The sequence below is a fragment of the Notolabrus celidotus genome, chromosome 7 (assembly GCF_009762535.1).
Source record: "Notolabrus celidotus isolate fNotCel1 chromosome 7, fNotCel1.pri, whole genome shotgun sequence".
Lineage (NCBI taxonomy): Eukaryota > Metazoa > Chordata > Actinopteri > Labriformes > Labridae > Notolabrus > Notolabrus celidotus.
Window position 1 is genome coordinate 4184773 of NC_048278.1, and position 18039 is coordinate 4202811.

The window sequence follows — 18039 nt, forward strand, 5'->3', positions numbered from 1 at the left end:
CCTGTTACCCGTCGGATATATGGTCAGGATGTCTAATCCGTCTGAAGATAAAGAACCTGTTCGGAGACCTGTCACGAGAGCTCAACTTACCCGGCAACGTCAACCAAAAGCTAAGTATACAGACCTAGCAAAGGAAAGTGACACAGAGTCATCAGACTCAGAGTTTGAAACTGTCCATAATCAACCTGATTTTGATGTGGATGAAGTCCAAAGACAGTTGGCAGTTGAACATCAAAGCTCTGAAGAGGACGAGAAGTCTGAAGAGGATCAAAGCTCTGAAGAGAACGAGAAGTCTGAAGAGGATCAAAGCTCTGAAGAGGACGAGAAGTCTGAAGAGGATGAAAACTGTGAAGTTTCAGAAAGTCCAGAACTTGCAGAAGCAGAGTATGAGGGATCGTCCGACGGCGTTGCACCTCCTTTGTCAGACTCTGATGTTCAAGAGACAAATAACGATTCTGTGGAAGAACAAGATTTAGAGGGAGCAAGCTCATTCACGTCCAACAGACCCAGAAATGTCAAAGCTTCTAAAAGTGCAAGACATGACAGTGACAAATCTTCCACAATCCGAAAATCACTGAGGAAAACAAAACCAGCTGTGAGATTAACTTATGAGAAACCTGGTTACCCATCCTGTGAGCCAGTTACCATCATGCACCATGGTATGGTCATTCAACTCAAGTTAAACCCTCCAGACCAGGACAAACGAACCAAAAACAAGGTGCAAAACGTCCAGAAGGTTCGCAGAGGAGGAGACAATGTATCATCCTTCCGAGTTAAAGAGAGACATAAGGTGTGATGAGGACATCTACACGGTCAGAAGGGGGAGGGTGTAGCCCTGTACAAAATCATTTCGGTTATAGTACATAAAATAAAATGTTAAAAGTATAATAAATAGTTGTATTAAAAGTTCATAATATGTTCAAGAGAAGATTCATAAGATTTAAAACTGTTTAAAATAAGTGTTGTAAAAAGGGAATAAATATAATACTTTCAGTTTAATACATTTGACTATTTACAGTTAAAAGATAAAGTATTTACAAAGGTCTTAAGTTCATTTAAAACATTTGTGATTAGGAAAGAAGGAGAGATGAAGAAGCAGTTTAGTTTCTGTGTGTAATCTAACTTGATACCTGTCTTATGTCAATCATTCCATTCTTGTGTTGTGTTTGGTTGTTATCAACCTCACAAGCCAATCAGAGTACACCATTTACGTAAGGGGCGGGACTAGTGGTGCAGGTTAGTGTGGGGTGAAGGTGAACATGCAGCAGGAGAGACGCAGACGCTATCGATCAGAGAGCTGAGACGGAGATATTCTGAGTGGGGAGCAGTTAAGTTTTATCGTGAAGGTCGACTACTCGTGGTCCTGATTTAAACTTCTGTGACCTGCAAGAGGTGAATATAATGTGTATGCCTGTATTTCGTGTTATATCTAACTGTTAGTGTTAATGAGACTGAATGTGTAACGTGGTTAGCGACATGCTAATTAGCGGTAGCATACAGTGTTAATGTGCCTGTGTATCGTAGCCTTAGCATTTAAGATGCATAAAGCGAGCTAATGCTAAGTCAACAAGAGATAGTGTTTGATACTGAGGCTTAACTGAATGATATGTTTAAAGGGCGGACGTTGGAGAGAGAGGTCGAGACGGGTTTTTCCAACAGACGGCCCTGCTGTTTTCCTACGTCTTCTTTGAACTTCGCTGTTGTGCGCCATTGCCCTCGTGAGACTGCATTGTTTGTCCCCGCCTATCCATACTAATCCAACTGGAAGTTTGTGAGTACTAACTGAACATTGTGCACGTGCTTTTTATTTTAAGCTCAGTAGAGTGAAGCGGCCATCACCGTTTTAGGCCACACCGCACCCAAGCTACATTCAACAGGCCTGCAACGGGTTAAGTTTTGAATACCAGGTTGTTTTAATGTTGTGTGTTTCATGTGAGTGTGTGTGGGCCCACAGGTAAATGTTTATTGATATATTAGTGTTTGGAAAGTAACAGAGAACTGTTGAATATAACTCAAGTATTCTATATATTTGTTATTGTTGTTTTTTTACCTTTTATTTCATTTTGTATAAATAAATACCTCTGAAGGTTTTGCATTTAAAGTACAGTTGTGGTGGTCCTTATTAAAGTTACAAACCTTATTAAAGTTACACACCTTATTAGAGTTGTATTTTTCTAAAAGAGCTCAGGCCCTGTCCCATAGTATTAACAACTCTAGTTTTAAATTTAATTACATGGGACCTGGGTTACATAAGAGACAGGCAGACAGAGGAGAGAGAGGGAAAGACAGGATCCAAGTGTGTCAGTTCCCCCAGCAGTCTAAGCCTATAGCAGTCTAACTAAGTGCTGGTTCAAACTTGAGTCAGCTCTAACTACAAGCTGAAGTGTGTCCAGCTGCTTCTGAGTCATCGTCAGTCTCTTCATTCAGCTGCATCAAGTGTTGGGATCTAGTATTTAGACGTTGTGTATTTGGGTTGTTTTAATTTTGGTCAAATATAAAATGTTAAATTTTTTTGTCCTTTTTGGATTTCAGCTTCTGGAACCCTGGAGAGCCAAACAGTCATCAGGCATCTGAAGAGGACTGCGTTGAAACACGACAGTATCAACGGGAAAATAGCTGGAATGATTCTCCGTGCCAAATTAAAAAACCCTGGATCTGTGAGAAGACGATTGCTCTGTAGAGTTAACGTTCTGTGTCTGCCTTGGAGCAAACGTTAAAGACCGACACAGAGGAGCTACAGTGATAGTTTAGTTCAGCTTACGCTGATTAGCTCGCAAATATTAATCAAGCTACTCAGTTACTGAGACGTGTTTATGCTGGCCCAAGTGTATGCTCCAGTTAGATTAACCCATCGCTGGATCTGCAACACGGGTAAATTGGCTTTAGCTCGCAAGAGCATCCTCTGATTAGCAGCTGAGGAGGAAGAGTGAATGTGTTAGCAGCTTTCTCTCAAACGCTCATGAAAAATCGCTTAATTTGCACGTGTACGAACATTTGGGTTAACTTGTTTAATTCACACGAAAAACCTGCTCCATTGGCATTTTTCACCAGAGTGGAGGGGTTCCCTTCAAACGCCGCTCCAGTCTGTCGTCATCAAACAAGGTTGAGCTCGACTACATTGAACGGTGAAGCCAGTTATGCTAAAGGGGGCGGAGCTAACTTCCTAGTATAACCGATAGCTGGAATCAAGTGAGGTTTTCACAACTCAGCAGATAATCCTCCTCACTCTGTCCTTCGCTTGAGTTCATATTTTGAACTCTTGCAAATGAAACGAGTGGAGCGATGAACACGCCTCGAATTCACACCATTCGTACATCGCTTTCGCTTCATTTGTGCGAACAATTCACGTCATTCCCATTGCCCGGACAGAACTCGTGTCTCTACGTTGACTTTAAATGTAACATTTTGTGTAGCTTATGATCGGCTTTAAGAGTATTGCTAATGCATGATACGAGTTCAGTTATTTTGTGACATTTAAGCTGATTTAAGAATATTAAAGGTGATTTTCACATCAGTTGTACAATTTGATCAATAAATATGTTTAACAAATGTTTTCATAAGTTTGAGAAAGTATTAAATTAAAGTTGTTTAATGTTTGATTCTCTGACCGTCCTTCAAATATCTGTGCGAAGAGCCGTCAGCCCTTTGAAGAATATAAGAAAGTCATCTTTAAAGCCTCTGGAAATTTCATTTTATTTTTTAAAGTTATATTTTTTGGCATTTTGCCTCTATTGATAAGACAGCTGAGGAGAGACAGGAAATGTGGGGAGTGGGGAGTGGGTGAAGACATGCAGCAAATGGTCGCGGCTGGGAGTCGATCCGATGACCTCTGCGACCAGGACTACAGCCTCTTTACGTGGGGTGCTTAGACCGCTAGGCCACCAGCGCCCCCTAAAAAAATCCAAAGTGCTTCTTGATTGAATCAAACAAAAATACACTGTTTATTGTTTAACAACCAAAAACAACAATAACATAAATTCACCACAAACTCGCTAATTTATAATCCATAAAGGAGGCAGGAAACAAAGGGAAGGGCTGCACAAGGCGCCAAAACAATGAATCAAACAAAGAGATCAGCTTCTTTATGTAAACTACAACCCCTTAAAGTAAACTCACCTGGTCCAACATAAGCTACTGAGAGGCTTACAAAGAGGATCATCTTAACCCAGAGTGAAACCAGAAACCTAGAGCCCAAAACACCCGAAGAAACTAAACCAGCTAACCTTACAGTCGCACGAAGAAAGGGTTTCAACGAACAGTCATGTTAGCATGAGAGGCACAGAACACAGTTTCATCACAAAAGCTTTGGATATCCAGAACAGAGATTTTAAACATGAATCGGAGGGAAGACGGGCGGTGGACAATTGGTGGATGTCAACTGGAGGAGGAGGAGAGACAGGTGGTGGCAGATGCAGTGGCGTTGGGAACAGGGGAAGTTGAATTAACTGTCATACGAAGAGGTCCACCATCCATTCAGGCCGAGTGACGCCTGAAACAACAAGGGCACAACAATGCGGTCAAACAACACCCAGAGGAAACAGTGACCTTCTTCTTCATACGAAAGCACAATCTCTTATTTTTACCTCCTTCAGCTCGTGTTAACAAGTATTAGCAGCTTTTTCACACAGCCACTTTCGCTTATCTTCACAGCGGGCATCGTTCCAATTGGCCAGCTCTGGGCTACGATGATACATCTCAACACAGTCCTCTATGTTGTTAGGACCACCATGATCCGGCTGACCAGACTGCCAGAATCTTAACAACAGGACAGTGACAAAGGCGTATGGTTTAAACATGTATACAGAAAAAATATATATCATGCAGACATATATGGTCTCGTCTATAGGTGCATGTCGACCAAATTGAGTTCCTGGGTAGTTAATCTCTCCTCTGAAAAGTCCCTTTTGGGGGTAGTACTTTTCAAAGATGCAGGAACTTTGGGGGCGGGCCTGCAATGCTGAACGTCTCTGACCGGTAGAGTACCTTCAGTGTTTTTATTTCCCCCTCTGTCCACAATAACATCACACCCATACCTGTGATTTACTTGGTTTAATACCTCCTGATCATTGGTCTTCTCTGAGCCTGATGGTGTGAATGCGTCTCTGTGAGCTCCCGGTGTTCCAGTCTGAAGAGTGACCCTGTAAACTGGAGACCTTCAGCTGAATGTGTCAGTGTTTGTGGAGTTTACAACAGCTGTTGAAACACAGAAGGAGTCCTCGGGAATGCAGCCTAGTTGAGTTTTTATTCAAATGTCCAAATATCCTCATCAGATATTTAATGATCGTCTAAAGACGTTTATGAGGGATGCATCCGGCTGAGAGTCTCCAGTTAACAGGGTCACTCTTTAAACCGGAACACCAGTCCATCTCTGACACGGCTTTAAAAGGTGTGTTAAAATGTCTTTGCTACTCACGCTCCTCTCCTTCCAAGAGTTGATTCAGTGAATCCATGTGTAATACAGCTTGATCAAAATCAGCACAAGAGGAATCTCCTCCATGCTAACAGGCTAACTAACTGTCTGTCTGTCTCCTTCAATGGTGTCATCTTTGTTTAATGGCCTTTGTTTTACTGCCCTCTACTGGTCTGACGGTGTAGTGCAAATACTTTATTTTTTCTCCACATGTCACTGGTCTGGTTTACATGGGACTTTAGGCCTTGGTCGAAAAGCAGAGAATAATGGGGCCACAGGAACCTTTTAGTTCCTGGAAGAGAAGTTCTGGGTCTAAAAGTTCCTGGAACTTCTGGTCGAAATGCACCTTAAGATTTGTCTAGAGTAGACAAATGAAGGTCTATTAAGTCCAAAATTCTCATTATAATGGACTTTTCCTGCAGACACATTCAGGTTTGTTCACAGACTGTAATTAATAACCAGGTTTTATTCTACGGTCTAAAGGCCTCACGGTGCAGCCAGCGCGGATCCATCCACCCATCTGAAGGTCCCCGCTGTGTCATGTAGACCAATCCAGAACAAGAGATAAGAATCCCCATCCAGACGGTACAGTGCCCTCTGTCAGTTCAGATCAAAGAAAGCGTGACTTCAACACTTCTCCTGTGACACCACCAACAAACACTGAACCACACGTTACCTGCTCCTGCATGCTGTTGATCACCACCAGGTCTGCGGCCTGACTCTGACAGTAGTTCCTGCTGTCCTGCCACGTTTTACTCTCTGTAGAGAGGAAGTAACATCTGGAGTTGATCTCTTTCCAACCTGCTGGACACGAAGAGTCAGACAGACAGCCCTCCAGCTCTGGACGGGGAAATATAAAGAGATAGCAGCGATGAGTAGACGTCACGGGAGAAATGTCAAAGAGTGAACAAGGATGACAAGTAAGTCATATCTGTGACCATAAACGACCCCGAGTCCCAGTCCAGTTCGAGTAACCAGAGAAGAAGACCTCATTATTAATATTCTGTTTTACAGGGAGGGCGGCTGTTTGACTCATAACCATGGACTCTCTGAACCCAGACTGACTCTGTATAGTGTCATTAAAGGAGCCTCAGATTGTGAAGTCAGATCTGTTGTCTCGCTCGTGCATCTTCTACAAAAACACTAGAAGAGTTGCGACTTCACAACACTACATGAAGAGGTGCAGGACTGTCTCATAACAGGTGAGTGGTGGACAGATTTGTATTAGTAAAGTGAGGGTGCTAGTCTGTCCTCACCTCTCACCCTCACTCTAAGTCTGTCCCGCTCCTCCTGCACAGTCTTGATCATGTTGTTCAGTTCGCTGATCCGGTTCTCCAGCAGGTTTTTGTCTCGGGCCTGCGCGTTGAATCTCTCCTGTAACATGTTGAACGCATTGTTCCTCCTTCGCTCACAGTCTATCTGCACCCCTTGTGTCTGGTCTTTAAACTGGGATGTGTTGCAGGGAGTTGATCTGCTCCTCGAGTACACTAAATACAAACACAAGAAAGTTACATTTTAACTGTTTGAAGGAAAATGCTGACATTTCTCAGGTTGTGTTGCAGAAGAAAAAGTGTGCAATGAGTTGAATTACAGCAGAGTTTGTGGGTTTGCAACTACTGTGCAACAGCGTGAGCACATCTGAAGTTACGTAACGTATAGAGTCCATACTCACGACTGAGACGCAGAGACACGTTGAGAGTGGCTTGTATGATGCACAGCACACCAAAGCTGAGGAGCAGCATACAGAGTCTCCGTTCTGTAAAACCTGCACAGATAAACATTCATACACATCAACAAGAAGACGCTGTCATTAACTGTTGATGCATCACAATACAAAACATATAAACTAGTACTTCATAAAGTAAGGGAACCAGCAGCAAGATTATCTACTAACAGGGCTCATACACTCACATGGTTTCACACATTAAAAATACTGACTCCACCTAAAGCCTGGTTTAAATTTCTGTGTTGAATCAACACTGTAGGCACATCACTGTACTTCCCACCTCCTATTGCATTCAAAGAAGACAATCTTAACAGCAGAAATAAACATGTTTAAAGCTTGGTACAAAAAACGGCTTGGGTCTACATAGCTAATTTCTCCATCGGCACACACTGTATTTTTTTTTAACGCGACGGTTCAGATGATATTAAGATTACAAGTTTTTGCCCAAATAAGGACATGACTGACTTGACTGACAGGCGAGAACACATAGCTGTTGGCGAGGAGGCTCAAACCCCACCTCTTTACCTTACGCTAAGTTAAGTTGAGTTCAGCATTTCCAATATGGCTGCCACCAACGATCGGCTTCAAAACAGCGCTCAGGAACAGAACGGTGATGTCACGGATACTACGTCCACTATTCATACAGTCTATGGACTAAACCTAACAGTTCTGAGCAGAAGTAAACAAACCAGTAGCCCGATGAATCCGCAATACATATAACGAACATTTCCCATGCCCAGGTGCGTCAGCATTTCCCAAAATATTTGTCTCTGCACGAAAATGACAAAACTGTTTTCAAAAGTCTCCACCTTGGAAAGCGTTTTTGAAAACCTGAAAGTGTTTGCGTGAGGACGTGAGACCAAAACAGAGAGAAAACTATGCTGTCAAAAATATCCATGTACGTATGGGCGGGGCCTTATTCTCAATGTGATCGGTATGGATGAGTCCACCGTGGAGTGTCTTTGAATAAAGACATATTCGAGTCAAACACAGAGTGAGAGATCGACTCCAGCTGCTCTGTTGATCGTTCATTTCTGCTTTTCAGGACTTTATGAGAAAGTTCAGTGGCCTGTTGTGGATCGGACTGACTCAGCAAGGGAAACTAAAGAGGTGGAGATGGGTGGATGGCACCCCGCTGACCAAAAGGTTTAAACGTTTCTCTTTTACACACACCAAACTGAATAATTCTGAAACTAAATATCTTGCATCTTAAACCTTAGAAGACAGCCTGTAAACATGTTCCATGTTGCCATAAGTATGAACATGTTCACACAGCTGTTAGCTGAGACGCAGTTTGTTGCTCTCCTTAATTATTTGAAGCACATGACCACAAAGTGAAGTCTGAATTACCTTTTTGGTTTTCACCCTTGATGTGTTTCTGCTCAGGACTTGGTCGTTCATTAACATAATCCATCTCCGTCCCCTCCATCATCTGCAGACGAGTTTCCTTCACTTTTAGATCCTGAAGAGAGAGCAAAGACACTGAAGACGACTTGTACAGACTTTGAAAAGAGGAAGAGGCGAACGCAAGAGTGGAAAACACCATACATGTAAAGGAAATGAAGAAAGCATGTTTCACAGGCTGTGACATAGAACATGCCTGCTTTAGAGCCTTCAATGATGTGTTCAGGTGTAATAGTTATCATTAAAAGATAAAAAGACTGTCCCCCAAAGGTGAGACTCAAACTCAGTCATTATTCACGAGTTAAAGCTGAGAATAAAAATATTTAAATGGTCGTGGCTGAAAGGGAAAAGAGTGAGCGATTATCTGTTTTTTATTCTTTTATTTATGTTGTGTATTCAGCTTTTTATCCTTTATAATTAGGAAATGTTTTTTCATACCCTAGAGATACAAAACAGGAAACAGAGCTTTCACGCGTGTTGAAATCAGGAGTTTTTTAAACCATGAAAAAACAGGAAGAAGAATAGTGTGACCCTTTTTTTGGCAAAGAAACATAAAAAGCAGAAGAACTGGTTTACCAACTGGTATGTTCTTGAAAAGCCCTTTCTCTATCATTCATAGTCTGCAGTTTGTTGGTTAACATGGTGAGGTTAGAGGATCCTGAGATCCCTTTGGATTATGTGAATGTACCGGACAGGAGTCAGGGCCTGAAGCGCTGCTCTGGAGCGACCGCTGCTGCGACTGGTGAGTAAAGATTTTCTAAAATGTGGAACTGAACAAAGAAGAGATCCTGTGTATTTAAACGTGTTATACAAGTTTGTTTTCATTTTAACTTTGTGTTTTGAATGTAAAAATCCTGCTTTGTTAAAGTTTTTCACTTTAAAGCTGTACTTGCTGGTTCATAGAGATGATGTTTTGCCCTTCAGGGCCACCGTAGAAAGCTCCACTTTTGGCCTCCCAAAACAAAGATGCATGTTTAATAAATTCTGTTTGAGGTACTAGTTGGTGTTTGTAGTTATAAACCCAGAAGCCGGTTTAAATGAAAAGGCTGCAGAAAACTTACGCCATCTCTTTCTTCCTTCACACAGAGAGAAAACTCTTCAGACGGGCTGCGTTGAGCTTTGGACTCCTCTGCATGTTACAAGTTGTTCTCAACGTCTCTCTGCGTCTCGCTTTCTGTGAGTCACTTTAAGTTAACCTCTTTGTTTGCTTCTTTGAAACTCTGGGATTACAGCTTCAGAGAAGAGATGTGATGATCAATCAATACATCTTTATTTATAAAGCACCAAATCCCAACAAATGTTCTCCTCAGACTCTTTCCAAACAGAACTGGTCTAGACCGTACTCTTTGTTCTATTATTAACAAAGACCCAACATCAAGACAGAATAAGATCCAGTCCCATCTTACAGACAGGACTCAGTCTGACCTCATCTTAATCCACCATGAGCAGAGCACTTTGCAGCATTTAGAAAGTTACAGTGGCAAGGACAAACTTCCTTTAACAGGCAGAAACCTCCAGCAGGACCAGACTCATGTTAGACACACATCTGCTGAGACCGTGTTGGAGAGAGGGATACAGGGAGAGAGAGAGAGAGAGAGAGAGAGAGAGAGAGAGAGAGAGAGAGAGAGAGAGAGAGAGAGAGAGAGAGAGAGAGAGAGAGAGAGAGAGAGAGAGAGAGAGTATAGTGGTGAGATGGATAGTAGTAGTTGTAGCAGTCTGGCACAGAAGAGAAGAGTCGAGCTAGTGATTTTGAGGCCTTGTGTGCTGAAAGCACTAGGTGCTTTTCAGAGGCTGAGCGTAGCAGGCGAGAAGGGCAGTAGACCTGGATGAGGGGTCCCAGGTAAACTGGAGCGGTTTTGGTGACTGCTTTGTAAGTCATGAATAGAGTTTTGTATCTGATGCGAGCTGCAACTGGAAGCCAGTGTAGCGAAATGAGCAGGGGAGTGACATGAGCTGTCTTAGGCTGGTTGAAGACCAGACGTGCTGCTGCGTTCTGGATCATTTGCAGAGGTTTAACTGTGAATGCAGGGAGGCCTGCCAGTAGAGAGTTGCAGTAGTCAATGCGTGACATTACAAGAGCTTGAACCAGAAGCTGTGTTGCATGTTCTGGGAAAAACGGCAGGACCGAGCAATCGAGGCAACATGAACCTTGAAGGTTAGCTGGTCATCGATCATGACACCCAGATTCCGGGCAGACTTAGTGGGCATGAGGTTTTGAGATCCAAACTGGATATTGATCTGTGGGTCCACAGTTTAACAGGCAGAAACCTCCAGCAGGACCAGACTCATGTTAGACACAAATCTGCTGAGACCTTGTTGGGGAGAGGGATAGAGGGAGATGAAGAGAGAGAGAGAGAGAGAGAGAGAGAGAGAGAGAGAGAGAGAGAGAGAGAGAGAGAGAGAGAGAGAGAGAGAGAGAGAGAGAGAGAGAGAGATGATAGTGGTGAGACAGATAGTAGTAGTTGTAGCAGCTGGAGTCTGGCACGTCCACAGCAGCAGAGATCCAGAGGAACCTACGAGACAAGGGAGCTCAGGGACTCCAGAAAGGTCTATGGTTAGTAACTTTAATGGGACAGGAAGAGTTAAAGTAAGAGACAGGCACAGAGAGGAGAGAGAGGGAAAGACAGGATCTCAGTGTGTCAGTTCCCCCAGCAGTCTGAGCCTATAGTAGCAGAACTAAGAGCTGGTCCAAGCCTGATCCAGCTCTAACTATAAGTTTTATCTAAAAAGAAAGTTTCTGGGAGGAAGTTTAATAAATCCTGAAAATGCAGCTTCAGTCCATTTCAGTTAGATTCAGTAATTCAGTCATTTAGAAAAAAGCAGAAGTTTCAGGAAACCTGAAGAAATACTCTAAGATGAGGTAAGAAGAGCGTGGGGCTTTCTGGTTTCATTTCATTCTTTTAAAAAGGAAAATATGAAGCTGAATCAAACAGCTCCTGGTCTCTTGCTTAGAGTCACATTAAAGAGGACTGATTATGAAAAACTTGCACGTATACTTGGCTGTGTTAAACTGGAGATGATAAATGTTGACGTTGAGCACCAAACAAGTATTACAAAGAAGAAAAGAGAGGAGACGTCGGAGGAGTTGGGATGTACTGTGATGTGCAGTGATTCTTGAAAAGTTGTAAACACAGGGAATATGATGCTACCCAGTGGACCAATCACAGGGCTTGAATCGTTTCAACTCAGTTACATTTTGGAGGAAGAGCACATCAGACTTCTGTGTTGAAAGAGGGCCACGCTCTTTACTGTTTATTGAATGTGTATATATTGTTATTGTGATTTGTATAATTAATCATATATGTTAAATTAGATGTTTTAATCTATTTATTTATTTAAAAAAATATTTAATAATTTAGTGTCTATGTTTTTATTGATTCTTAATTGATTAATTTAGTGTTTATTCATGTATTAATTTTTAAATTTGTATTTATTTATTTAGGATGGATGTATTTATTCATTTTTAATTTATTCATTTATCATTTACTTTCAATCTTTCCTAGTTATTTCTAATGAAATATTGGTGCATGAGATCTGCCTCTGAGTCTAACGGCTGCATTGTTGTTTTGCGTTGCGCTGGCTGAGTTGAACAAGCACTTCAATAAATTAGAAACAGAAATACTTTGAAAACATGGAACCTTGTACAAAGACATTTTGGGATTATGAATAAATATTCTGTTTTAGCGCCTATTTTCTGTAATCCTGATTTCGCTCAGTCTTGTTCAGATCTGGGTTTTAGAGCATGGAGGGATGCTGGTATTGTTAAAATACCAGACCTCCTCTTAGGTGGGACTATGAAATCCTTTTCTCAATTTATGGCTGATTTTTCTCTTCCTCAAACACAATTTTTTCGTTATTTACAGCTTAGGAGTTACATCCAAGCTGTTCCAATATATAAACATGGTTTGAATGTGAATCAACTTGAAATGACGGTACTTAAGGCCTCATCTTTAAAGAAGAACATTCTAAGTTATTTATATACTCAAATGTTTGTTAAAATTCCTAATATAAAGAGTAAAACAAGTTGGAGCGAAGATTTCGGGTCCCACTTAGATGATGTAATGTGGAAAAATATTCTGTTAAATGCAAAGAAAATTACATGTTCTAACAAATCCTATGAAACGCAATACAAAATTATTCACAGACTGCATGTTACCCCAGCTATCCGAAGTAAATATGATTCCATGTGCTCATCATTTTGTTGTAAATGTAAAACTAACTGTGGTACTTATAGTCATCTGATGTGGTCCTGTCCTAAAGTTCAAAGTTTTTGGCAATCTGTCCAAATGGAAATGAAGAAGATATTTAAAATTGATGTTCCTTTAAACCCATTTAGTTTTGTATTGGGATTAGATTCAACCTATCTACGAAAACACAGATACATTCTTAGAATTGCTCTTTATGCGGCACGGCTCACTATTCTTCAGAAGTGGCTGGATGAAGAGCCTCCTGACATTAAAATGTGGTATGAAAAACTCATGTCTATTTTACCATTAGAGAGATTATCTCATGTTCTCAGAGGCACTCTTGAAGTTTTTATAACAGACTGGTCACCAATAGCAAGTTATCTGAAAGAAGAATGGGTAAGAGTAATAAGCATAGGGGTATCAAATGTATCACATTAAAATGTTAAATGTATACATGTTTCAGGTTGTGTTTGCTGCATGTACTAACACTGTGAAAGAAAAATTTGTCTTTTATTTTATTTTTTTGTCTTGTTTTGCTTTGTTTTGATAATGTTTTCTGTGAGCATTATGGGTTTATTTTCTTTGTGGGGTTTTTGTGTATTGTGAAATCTTTATTTAAGAATAAATATATTGAAAGAGAGAAACAGGGCCACGCAGACTTACGGCGTAAGCTACACCGTCGATTCAACACAGAAGTCCAAACCAGTCTTCAGGTTGAATCTGTTTTTCTAAACTGGAAAGCATCATCACTGCTTTGTGATGCTTCTTCTGAAAACAATGAGTGACATCCCAGAGACTAGGTCCAAGAAAAACCTTGTTCTGATGTGACTTCATGTTTTAAAAGACAAGTCTTCCATGAAAGCTTTCTGCTCTTTCAGACAGTCGGGACAGCGTGGCTCCAGAGGTCGAGGCCAGCTGTAAGAACATTACAGAGAGACGTCACATTGACCTTGGTAAGTACAGGGATGACACTCATCTCCACAATGAAAAGACTCAACACGATAAAATCTAAAGTTAATAAACATCAACAAGAACAAAGAGACTGATATCATCCTTTAGCACTCACTTGTTCTGGGGTTAGAGCGCTAACTACAGGGTTCACATTAAAATCTGTCTTCTTGCTTTAAGTCGAGTGTTTCAGGCGTTTTGAATCCTCTTTGTCTCGAGCGCTCATCTCCTTCCAAGTGTTGATTCAGTGAATCCAACTGCAGCACTAGCGGAATCTCCTCCATGCCAACAGGCTAACTGTTGTCTTCAAACTCGCTAATTTTGTCTCAAAATCCTGGAGAAGAAGACAAGATAGTCTCTTTAAGTAGTGTGCATTTTCATTTTTTATTGTTATGTTATTATGTTTATATGCATGACACAACAATAAAATAACTTTAAACTATAACTGTTGTCATGCATCTGGTAAGAGACAGAACACTTTTAAAACTCTGAATTCAGATCTGAACTCTCGATCTTAACAATCTTTTTGCTCTTATCCACTTCAGATCACTATTTCCAACAAGGATGGGTTCACTTTGGTCTGAGTCTCTATTACGTTTCCTTTGTAAAGAAGTCCTGGCAGGAGAGCAGAAAGGACTGTCTGCAGCGAGGTGCACACCTGGTGATCATCGACAGCAGAGAGGAGCATGTGTGTGTCTTCATGAGCAGAAGTCAAACACAGAGTTAGAGATTGACTCCAGCTGCTCTGTTGATCTTTGATTTCTGCTTTTCAGGACTTTACGAGAAAGTTCAGCGGGATGTTGTGGATCGGACTGACTTGGCAAGGGAAACTAAAGAGGTGGATATGGGTGGATGGCACCCCGCTTACCCAAAGGTTTAAACGTTTCTCTTTTACACACACCAAACTAAATCATTCTAAAACGAAGCATTTTGCCTCTAATACCAGACATCCACCAGATCTGTGCTTGGTCCATTTCCAATCCGCTGCGGTCCAGCTCCGTGCTCTCCCGTCCGTCAACACCCACCAATTGTATTTTCAGATCGCAGCACAGAGCAGGACTGCCGGACAGCTAGAGTCATTTGACAGAGGTTTTCCCGAAGCATTTACTGAATTAAGGATTCTCCTCCTCCTCCTCTCCTCATCCATCCGTGAAATATGTTCTGGTGATAACACAGAGTGTTTTATTCTGAAAATTAACCAGATGTTTTCATTTTGTTTTGGTGAAACCTGACTTCCTGTCCCGCTCCATCTGCCCTGTTGAGATCGATGCGTTGTGCTCCGGCATCCGGCAAAAATAGAAGTCTTGTGCGTCTGACACATTGACTAGAATAGAAACCTATCAGATCCTGTGCTGTGACGGTTTTATTCTGAAAATTAACAGGATGTTTCAACGTAGCTTCAATGGCTGACTTCCTGTCCCTGCTGTTTAATGCGTTGTGCTCCGACACATATTGAAGTCTTCCGTGTCCACTGTGGTAGGCTCGGATTGTCGGAGCTGAGACGGAGCAGAAACACGATGGAGGAAGTAAACACTGAGTAGAATTAAAAGCTATCAGCTCTTTGCCATGAGATGGATCGAATACAGATCTGGTGGAATTTAGTTGTGAACTTGTTCGTTTTTAAAATAAATACAGTTTCTTTGTTGTTTCAGTTATTGGGGTCCTGGGGAGCCGAACAATAATGGAGGCCAAAAGGAAGATTGTGTTCAAATAAGGCCCAATATCAACGGAAGCAGCTGGAATGACATCCAGTGTGAAGATCAATACATCTGGATCTGTGAAAAGACGGTGGCTTAATAACTCTCACGTCTTTTTGCTGTAATTTAATATCTTAATGGCATCGTCTCAACTCATCTGAAGTGGGTTGCTGACATCAAATTTAAAACAGTCATTTTCGAGAAATATCTCAGCTTCAGTGTTTGATCCGTCATCTTTTTTTAGCTGTTTTCAGAGACACGCTGGGTTTCACTGTTTTTAAATCATCATGTTGTTTTTATTTACATTAAAGCAGAAACTAATCTATTTGTGTAAACCTTGTTTTATATCGCACATTGTTCGTAAAACATCAAATAAACAAGACTCCCGTACTTCAAGCTCCTGTGAGGAACTCTTGGTTTAGTCTATTATGGCGCCCCCTGTGGACAAAGTGGTTCCTCTCACCTCTTTAAAGGTGACATATCATGCAAAATCGACTTTTTAATGGTTCTCTACCTGAAATATGTTTCCCTGGCATGTCTACAAACCCCCTGAAAATGAAAAAAATCCATTCTGCCCCTGTTCTGATTTCTCCACCTTTCTGTAAATGTGTGTGAAACCAGCCGTTTCAGCTTTCAGTGTTTTTGTTACGTCACAACAATATCCGGTCTGTCACGGAGTCAGAGCTCGGAGCTTGTTCAGCCCATAGACTGTATAAAATACAACTCAACCCCTCCTCTGTTTTTCATTACCTGCACACGTGTGCTAACAAGGAGCTTAGGAGGGAAGCAATGCTAGTTGTAGGCTGTCTTAATAAAAACAGAGGTCGGTTTTACTCCCCACGTCTGCAGATTTGAAGATCTAGTGGATGATTTTTATTTTTCATGGAAAAGTGCTAGTGCTAGTTAGCATAGCTACATAGCTAAATGTTAGTAGCTGTGTACCAAGACACATGTCGACATACTGATAAATAAAACAACAAGAAACACAAAATCTGTGACCAATGGTTCAGAAAGGCCCTGCTGCAGGCACCACTCCATCAGGATCACATTGTTGATCAGATTCAGAGGGTTGAAGTAACGCGGCTCTGTGAGCAGCCAACATGTAAACATTAGATCAACGTGCTGGACAGCCGAGGCCACATCCACTTCCTGAGGTGGCTAGGTCAGAGAGCTCATTCTCATTTAAAGGCACAGACACAGAAAACAGCCTGTTCTGAGCAGGGCTGAAAAAGAGGGGTTTACAGGCAGACCAAAATCTGATTTCAAAGTGTTTTTTTGAGCAATAAACTTTAAAGACATGTTTTGGTGACCTCTTAGACCAATATGTTTTGATGAAAAAGAGCATAATATGTCATCTTTAAGTTAGGTGCTTTTACACACAGATATCCATGGGGCGCCATTTGTAAAGTTGTGCATGGCGAAAATAACAGCAACATTTCTCCAAATTTAACTTCAAGACGTCATAAAGATGTAGAGTGAATTTTTAAAAGTCACTTTCTCACATTTAGAGGAATAGACTATGATTGGGATATGTGTATTGCTTTTCGCTGATTTTATCATTATAAACCCTCACTCTCTGCTCTGTCAGCATATACAAGGGAAACTGGTTTTGCTGAAACCCATCTGACCTAAAAGACAACATAGAAATATTTATCGATTAGAGGTGATTGATTATCACATTATTCTGCTGTAGAACCTTGAATTGAAAGCTGTCACATCTACAGTTTGTTTCAACACTTCATCAGTTTTACTCTGTTCAAAAGGAGATTCATCTTAGTTATCCAGACATTTCTCATCATGCTGATTCAAAGAGGGCTACTTCATTTTGAAAGAAGATTTATCACTGTATGAAAGGTGAAAATAAAACTCTCATATCTGGCTTTTTTTGTTTTTTAGCTCTTTCATGTAGCTGTACCCCTGAGGTGATGCTTTGATTGTAACATGTTGTATAAAGTCGGTATGACACAGAGTAGGACAGCAGCTCTCTGGTGGGAATGAGGTGGCTCTTAAAAGAGCCTTTGTGGTTTTTGTGGAGCTGCAGACAATCTAAGCTCTCTCTCCTCGGATGCGGCGAGCCAGCTGGATGTCTTTGGGCATGATGGTCACCCTCTTGGCGTGGATGGCGCACAGGTTGGTGTCCTCGAATAGGCCGACCAGGTAGGCCTCGCTGGCCTCCTGCAGAGCCATGACGGCGGAGCTCTGGAAGCGCAGGTCGGTCTTGAAGTCCTGAGCGATCTCACGGACCAGGCGCTGGAAGGGCAGCTTGCGGATCAGCAGCTCGGTGGACTTCTGGTAGCGCCTGATCTCTCTCAGGGCCACGGTACCGGGCCTATAACGATGGGGCTTCTTCACACCGCCGGTGGCCGGCGCGCTCTTGCGGGCAGCCTTGGTGGCCAGCTGCTTCCTGGGGGCTTTGCCTCCGGTGGACTTACGGGCGGTCTGCTTGGTTCTTGCCATGATTCCTTCTTGTTCCTCTAACTCAGAGTCTCATTGAACAGAAAGAGGAGCCGCGCTGCTCTTAAAGCGGGGGAGCGGAAGAGACACGGTGACGCTGCTGCACAGCTCCGGCTCCTGATTGGAGAGAGGCTGCTCCTGGAGCTCAGCCCCGCCGAGGAGGGGGGGTCGGTCCCCGCCTGGAGCTCCGCTGCTTATTGGAGAGATTTGTTC

General features: G+C 42.0%; 3 protein-coding genes across 7 annotated transcripts; 1 reads left to right on the forward strand and 2 right to left on the reverse strand.

The window, feature by feature from the left end:
• Window positions 1-3917: 3917 nt before the first annotated feature.
• LOC117815462 (CD209 antigen-like protein A) lies at window positions 3918-8658 on the reverse strand. Its single transcript, XM_034687191.1, has 7 exons — window positions 8487-8658; window positions 7083-7175; window positions 6667-6897; window positions 6087-6250; window positions 5901-6007; window positions 4584-4755; window positions 3918-4489 (listed from the first exon to the last, which is right to left on the reverse strand). Exons 1-6 carry the CDS (start codon window positions 8566-8568, stop codon window positions 4599-4601), a joined length of 834 nt encoding a protein of 277 aa, XP_034543082.1. The 5' UTR covers window positions 8569-8658; the 3' UTR covers window positions 3918-4489; window positions 4584-4598.
• Window positions 6486-15768, forward strand: LOC117815463 (CD209 antigen-like protein A). Of its 5 annotated transcripts, XM_034687193.1 has the most exons (9): window positions 6486-6612; window positions 8182-8282; window positions 8523-8810; window positions 9160-9282; window positions 9627-9716; window positions 13606-13680; window positions 14221-14363; window positions 14449-14549; window positions 15328-15768. In XM_034687193.1, exons 4-9 carry the CDS (start codon window positions 9180-9182, stop codon window positions 15470-15472), a joined length of 657 nt encoding a protein of 218 aa, XP_034543084.1. In that variant the 5' UTR covers window positions 6486-6612; window positions 8182-8282; window positions 8523-8810; window positions 9160-9179; the 3' UTR covers window positions 15473-15768. The 5 variants fall into 5 exon arrangements, with proteins under 5 accessions (XP_034543084.1, XP_034543088.1, XP_034543083.1 ...); XM_034687197.1 differs by lacking the exon at window positions 6486-6612 and having other exon boundaries at window positions 8089-8282; window positions 14449-14513; XM_034687192.1 differs by lacking the exon at window positions 6486-6612 and having other exon boundaries at window positions 8097-8282.
• A 1339-nt stretch (window positions 15769-17107) lies between these two features.
• On the reverse strand, window positions 17108-17842 carry LOC117815465 (histone H3). Its single transcript, XM_034687200.1, has one exon. It carries the CDS (start codon window positions 17827-17829, stop codon window positions 17419-17421), a length of 411 nt encoding a protein of 136 aa, XP_034543091.1. The 5' UTR covers window positions 17830-17842; the 3' UTR covers window positions 17108-17418.
• Window positions 17843-18039: the final 197 nt, after the last annotated feature.

Bases quoted from the DNA above. Each gene is read 5' to 3' on its own strand.
- LOC117815462 (XM_034687191.1), bottom strand. From the start codon at position 8,568: ATGATGGAGGGGACGGAGATGGATTATGTTAATGAACGACCAAGTCCT. The intron at 6,008-6,086 runs GTAACGTGTGGT...CTGAACTGACAG, and splicing joins TCAACAGCATGCAGGAGCAG to AGGGCACTGTACCGTCTGGA. The intron at 4,756-5,900 runs GTGAGGCCTTTA...CCTGTTGTTAAG, and splicing joins GGATCCGCGCTGGCTGCACC to ATTCTGGCAGTCTGGTCAGC.
- LOC117815463 (XM_034687193.1), top strand. From the start codon at position 9,180: ATGGTGAGGTTAGAGGATCCTGAGATCCCTTTGGATTATGTGAATGTA. The intron at 13,681-14,220 runs GTAAGTACAGGG...TATCCACTTCAG, and splicing joins GAGACGTCACATTGACCTTG to ATCACTATTTCCAACAAGGA. The intron at 14,364-14,448 runs GTGTGTGTCTTC...TCTGCTTTTCAG, and splicing joins TCGACAGCAGAGAGGAGCAT to GACTTTACGAGAAAGTTCAG.
- LOC117815465 (XM_034687200.1), bottom strand. From the start codon at position 17,829: ATGGCAAGAACCAAGCAGACCGCCCGTAAGTCCACCGGAGGCAAAGCC.